This window comes from Procambarus clarkii, chromosome 82, assembly GCF_040958095.1.
Source record: "Procambarus clarkii isolate CNS0578487 chromosome 82, FALCON_Pclarkii_2.0, whole genome shotgun sequence".
Lineage (NCBI taxonomy): Eukaryota > Metazoa > Arthropoda > Malacostraca > Decapoda > Cambaridae > Procambarus > Procambarus clarkii.
Window position 1 is genome coordinate 13,753,035 of NC_091231.1, and position 6,909 is coordinate 13,759,943.

The 6,909-nt window shown below is 41.6% G+C and overlaps 1 protein-coding gene across 1 annotated transcript; it reads right to left on the reverse strand.

Moving 5' to 3' along the window:
* Positions 1-1,691: 1,691 nt before the first annotated feature.
* On the reverse strand, positions 1,692-2,348 carry LOC138358152 (mucin-22-like). The gene has a single exon (XM_069315655.1). The coding sequence runs from the start codon at positions 2,346-2,348 to the stop codon at positions 1,692-1,694; it is 657 nt and encodes a 218-aa protein (XP_069171756.1).
* Positions 2,349-6,909: the final 4,561 nt, after the last annotated feature.

The following is a 6,909-nucleotide window of genomic DNA, read 5'->3' on the forward strand; positions in this document are numbered from 1 at the left end:
AAGGTTTTTGTTAAGTAAAAATCATACTTTTGAAAATACATAGTGTTTAATAAAAACAAAATCAAAGAATTAGTCACTATCATAACCCTAGGGGCAGTTAGAGCAGAAATTTCAGTCAAGCAAATAAGGCAGACTGATAGACAGGCAAGTTGGCAAGCAAGCAGGTAGGGAGCAGGCAAGCAAGTAATCAGGCAAGCAAGCAAGCAGATAGGACCATAAATCAACATACATGAACACGCAACTAACCATTATCATGGAATATGTAAGGAAAAGAGAGAGAGAGAGAAACGAAGAGATAAACAAACTTTTGTTTTCAGTGTTGTGTAAGAGAGCTGTTGCCAGGTGTTTGTTCAGGGAAGATTGTATCAGTGGCATGAAAGGTGTTGCAACACGTACTCCTGTTGACTCTCCGGAAAAGTCAACATAGTAGGAGGGGCATGCAACGTCTATAGCCACCAGGGTTATGTTGCAATTTGACTCTACTATAATGGTGACGTAAATAATGCAAAGAATAAAGTGGCAATAATTAGATATAATGGCTGATGTTTAGGAAGTTGCTTTTGTGCCCAAATTTAATTTTTTGGGGTTAGGAAGGAGACGTTTCGCTGGTGTGAATGAGGTTGCTGCTGTTGTTTTAGATTCAGCTACTTAGAAAGAAATGGCCAAGTAGCACAGGCTATGGTGAGCCCGTAATCTGAGGCTATATCCCTCGCAGTGGTTGATGTAGTTCAGTCTGGCTTCAGGTGAAGAAGGAAGCCATTTTGGTTAGACCACGACCACTTTCTTGCAAGAAGCACCATGGTATCTTATTTTTATTCACCCTACGGTCTCTTCTTTCTTTTAAATTTCCCCACTTTTATTCATTTTTTATCTTCCTAATTGCTTTTCCACTTTTCCCGATTCTTCCTTACCTCCCTCCTTCTCCTCCTGCTGCTGCTCCTTCTTTCACTCATCCATTTCTCTCAAATTATTTTGACAACATTCCACTTTCACTTCCTCTGTCCATCCCTTTCTCGAAACAACGCTCTCTGGAATACCTTGCACCCTTCCCTTCAAAACCTCCCTCCCTCTCTCCCTCTCGCCATTCATGCCCCCCCCCCCCCAACACCTCTCTCTTCCCGCCCTCCCTCCCTCTTTCCCTTCCATCTCTCCTTAAATAACTTTCCCTTCCTCGCTTTCATTTACACCACGATACCATGAAATAAAAATGAAAGCCCACGGGCCGTGCTTGGGGTTCCCAATATCACGTATTTTTATTAGTGAACTACGTACAACTGCAAAAAAAAAATATTAAATGGGTTAAAGTTCGTTTCGTTGTTGGAAAAGTCTAGATCTGAACATCTGAACTTTATTGAAGTAATTTTAATACTTTTGACTCGAGATTTAATGAATCGTTAATAATATTTAAACACTTTGCACGGGATATTTTTTATAACTATCGCGTGTGAGAGACAAAATCATAACAGCAAACGTGGGAGAGAAAATGCAAACAGAATGGGAGAGAAAACACGAGCAGCGTGGGAGAAAAAATTAACAAAACTCTCACGCCGACTGAAAAAATTATCGGATTTCAGGAACGTAAATGATGACTGGCTGACCAGATTACCAGAGATCAATCAGAGCCAATCAGGAAACGCTAATATAATTGACGACGGGCCAATCAGCGGCCAGAAGGCAGGTGAAGGCTGGGACTACCTGCTGCCACCATTGTGGGTCAATACTGTTGTGTTGCCACCATTGTGGGTCATTACTGTTGTGCTGCCACCATTGTGGGTCAATACTGTTGTGCTGCCACCATTGTGGGTCAATACTGTTGTGCTGCCACCATTGTAGGTCAATACTGTTGTGCTGCTACCATTGTGGGTCATTACTGTTGTGTTGCCATCATTGTAGGTCAATACTGTTGTGCTGCCATCATTGTGGGTCATTACTGTTGTGCTGCCACCATTGTGGGTCACTACTGTTGTGCTTCCACCATTGTGGGACATTACTGTTGTGCTGCCACCATTGTGGGTCAATACTGTTGTGCTTCCACCATTGTGGGTCAATACTGTTGTGCTGCCACCATTGTGGGTCATTACTGTTGTGCTGCCACCATTGTGGGTCAATACTGCTGTGCTGCCATCATTGTGGGTCAATACTGCTGTGCTGCCATCATTGTGGGTCATTACTGTTGTGCTGCCACCATTGTGGGTCATTACTGTTGTGCTGCCACCATTGTGGGTCATTACTGTTGTGCTGCCACCATTGTGGGTCATTACTGTTGTGCTGCCACCATTGTGGGTCATTACTGTTGTGCTGCCACCATTGTGGGTCATTACTGTTGTGCTGCCACCATTGTGGGTCATTACTGTTGTGCTGCCACCATTGTGGGTCACTACTGTTGTGCTGCCACCATTGTGGGTCACTACTGTTGTGCTGCCACCATTGTGGGTCAATACTGTTGTACTGCCACCATTGTGGGTCAATACTGTTGTGCTGCCACCACACGGCCGTCTTACGAACTGATGAAGGCCACGACGGTTTCATTTGGTGTTAAAAGACCTGTCGACCTCGAAAGGGTTATTACAGCCGTCACAGTCAGCTTACTGAACAACCAAAGCAAGAAAGTGCTTTGGTATTTTCTTCTTTTCCTTCCGTTCCAAAGCTTTTCCATCAACAGCCGTCAATGCTGATTTAACTCTTTTTTCTTTCTCTCTTCCTGCCTCCTCTCTTTCTCTATTTCTTCTTCACCTTTTCCCCCTTCTTATCGGATAGTTATCAATCAGGTCCCCCTTCTTATCTTAATCTCTCTCTTCGTCATCTCTTTCTCTTTGTTGGCAATCTCCCTGCACCCTTATTTACACAAGCAGTGACGTCATGAATCTCTCGCATTCCACATCTTATAAATTAATTAACGTAAGGCACTTAAGAGACTTAATTACTTATAAGACTAAGTGGGCGATTCCACTCATCTGAGGATCAAACGGGCGTATGTGCAAGAGACAAGAGATGAAACTCAGGCAAATTGTTTGACATTTAATAAACAATTTTGTGCGTGATTATCGATGGGTGAAAGAGAGTTTTAGATGTTATTCAATATTTTGTTGTGGTGAAGTTTTGTGTTTTATTTAAATTTAGGCCTGGCAACTTCTGGAGGGTTATTAAGGCTAACTTTACTTTACTGACTAAGAAGTTTACTTTGAAACTACGTTCAGGTCTTAAGTAAAGTTACTAACGGAGGCTGATAAACGAAACCAAACTGTATATCCATAATTTTATTCCCCAATCGTAAAAAATGTAGTGGTATTTGCCTAACTAAAAGCGTCAGAAAGTAGTCAACCCTCCTAACATACTGTAGACGATACTCGTTAGTCCCCAGGAAACGTCATTGTCATAATAAACGAAAAACGTCAACGTTTATCGTTGTGTTTTTAATTTCCTTAAACCACCTCAAATTGTACGGTGATCACGAGTGAGCAAATGCATCCCGTTCAGTGATATGTTGGCCTTACGAACTGTACCACCCGCAGTAAATACAGAACAAAAGATACATACAAAAGTATACCCAGATTCTCGACATATATACATACACAGTTCACTAAAGTCTTGGACTACATTCAGAACTACAGTATACTTGTTGGTTGGTCATTAATGTATTATGTATTTCTCCTAAAACGTTTACTTCAAATCGAAGAACTTTTTAATTTTCAAAATAATTGTCTTCGACCCTCTGAACAAAATGTTAAACATTCTTCACATAATTGCCATTAACTTTAAAATACTACAAACATGCATATTTACAATAATATTAGGTATTATAGGAAAAAAACTGAATAAGAACAGTAGCGAGCTGAAATCTACTCCAAAACTACGATTTTAATATTTACAACGAAATATTAATTCCTCAAACGCTACCAAAGAACAGTTGCCCTTTCGGTGGATAGATGGCGCTGTTCTAGCGGCCGCTGGCATCCTCTGCGAGATACTGTTCTTGTTATAATTAAGGTAAACTCTCTACTACTCTTCTCGTTTCTTAAGTCTTTAGCTGAACTCTAAACATTCGGAGGGAAAATTTCGGGTATAAAACACACAAACAAACTTGTAAATCATTTCAGCTCTCATTTGCATGCGGCCTCCGGGTTTTTGCGACGCAGATGGAACACGTAATGGGAGGCGAACTCTGTATACCTAGTTTACGTCGCTGTTCTCCCTTCCTTCCTTCCTTCCTTCCTTCTATTCCTTCCTTCTTCCTTCAATTTCTTTATCCTTCCTGCCTCCAGCCACTCGCCTTAGCAATACAAAGGTTTTGAGTCCCGTATTTTTTTTTTACCTTAACATGCATTTAAAAATGTTATTTTTCTTTCCATCTCAACAATTCCTCTCTTCCTCTTCCTCCTCCTCCTCCCCCTTCTTCCCCCCCTCCCTCCCCCCCCCCTCCACTCTGCACGCCCCCCATCACCTCTCTTCCTATGTTTAATCCTAACTATCCTCAATTATTCCTTCTATAAATTTCATTCAAAAAGTACAACTAGAAGGAACAATTAACATCATATTAATGACACTTTACAATAGATGGCAGTTACGTAGACATCATATATTGACCACTATTGTGACCATAAATGTCAGTGGCAGGTCACAATTATCTCACTAAATACATTACTCTATCGGTCATTTCCCCTATACACCACTGGAGTATTTAAAACACACTAACAAAAAAAGGAGTTGGCTGCGTGAATTGTTTGTATTTGCTCAAAAAGAAAATAATTTGCTCATTTACAATTATTTCCAAAAAAACTGTGTCGCTTTTATCTCTCATGATCACACCTGCTGATTACTCCTTCCTCAACACCTGATTACTCACTCCACAACACCTGTTGGTTACTCCTTCTCCATCACCTGCCGGTTACTCCTTCTTTAACACCTGCAGGCGGCTGTTTACATCTTTGCTACTCTCCTTCCATCTACTTTTGCCCCTCCCCCCTTTTACCGTCTCATTATCTCTCCCTCCTTGTCCTCCGTCCCTAGAAATTAATCAGCCCATCTATTCACATCTCCCCTCCACAAAATGACCTTCTTTTGACGTTGAATAAAGAACAAAAGCTCCCACTTGTCTGGCCCGACCGCCGCCTCCTCCTCCTCAGCCAGAAGACAACACCGAGACTCGGAGAGTGAGACACTTGTATCCTCTTGGGACGCGATCTTCCTTACCACAACACTTGGGCTGGAGACCAAGAAGAGGAGGATGGAGAAGGACAGGATAGGAAGGACAGGAGAGGCAGACGTGAGAAGGGAAGGAAGTAAGCAGGAGAGTAGTAGGGGAAAGCGAGAGAGAGAGAGAGAGAGAGAGAGAGAGAGAGAGAGAGAGAGAGAGAGAGAGAGAGAGAGAGAGAGAGAGAGAGAGAGAGAGAGAGAGGCAGACAGAGGGAAGGAATAACACACATCTTTATCAACAGAAAAGCTATCTGTTATGGAGTGTTATACTACCTTAAGCATAGCTAAGAATCATAACTACGAAAATTACCTCATGCTAGAGTAGCCAAAGGCTCCCTTCCTATTACCACAACTCTGGCAAATTCCGCCTTAACACCTTATAAGTGTAAGGCAACAAGTATCCGTAAACATTATTATTTGTGGATTATTACACGGATCTCACTTAGAAAACCGTCCAACAACTATATTTTTGTTTCTGATCAAACAACTTTTTCTCTCTAATTTTTCAGGGAAATTAATTCTAGTTTCTATAATGAAAATACCTATCCAATCTTTCTAGCGCGATTGTAATGCAGGTTGCGAAGTCGAAATGCAGCTTAAAAAAGGCGTTTTGTTGCACGTGTTGCATGGATTTTTGTACTCTTGGCAGAGTCTCTTTCTTCCTCACCTTCTTGAGGTTATCTTGAGATGATTTCGGGGCTTTTTTATTGTGTCCCCGCGGCCCGGTCCTCGACCAGGCCTCCACCCCCAGGAAACAGCCCGTGACAGCTGACTAACACCCAGGTACCTATTTTACTGCTAGGTAACAGAGGCATAGGGTGAAAGAAACTCTGCCCATTGTTTCTCGCCGGCGCCTGGGATCGAACCCAGGACCACATGATCACAAGTCCAGTGTGCTGTCCGCTCGGCCGACCGGCTCCTTCAGCTTTATTTACGTCTTGTTAAGCATGAAGGACAAAAGACAGGGAGGGAAAAAATGGTGCGAGATAGACAGACAAGGCAACAAGTCTTACCTAAACTTCTGATAACATAACCAATATATTAGTTTAAAATATATAACAAAGCCGTAGAGAACAGAGAGACTGGTAGTGACAGGTAAAGTGATGGTTAGAGTGAATAAAAAAGTATTGCTCAGCACACAGCCTCAGTCATTACTCATATATATGATAAGGATATGCCGTGGATCGCTGAGAAAAAAAACTTCATAAATATTGAAACCTAAAGGTCAGTGTCTCCGTTTTTCAGAATGTTTCACTTAATTCCATCAGCAGCTTGTGTTGTTTGCAGTCTTGCGTTTCATTTAATCCCAGAAATTATGTCGAAATTACTATTTTTAATTGAATTTGATTCAAAATATTTAAACAATAATATAATGTTTATAATTTGAATACAGCAAATAATCTGTTCTAACAAAGCAAGTATTAAAAAGTGTTGAACACGCTTGTTTGTAGAAAGACTAAGCGCAGTCGATGGCCAGGGCATCAATCTCACTGACTGGAAATAAAGGTTTACACGGTCTTGTGAGATGTTTATGTGGTGGAGCTGCCAATACACAGTCACAAACACCTTAAGACAGAGTGAGCTACATTTTTTTTTTTTGCAGGGATATTCCTGCGCGGGCCCTAAGCCTCTGGCTGGCCCACTAACTGTTGCTTGTTTCTATTTTACTTGGGCGGAGTATGAGTATTTATGACTCGTATGATCGCTTCAGTAAGA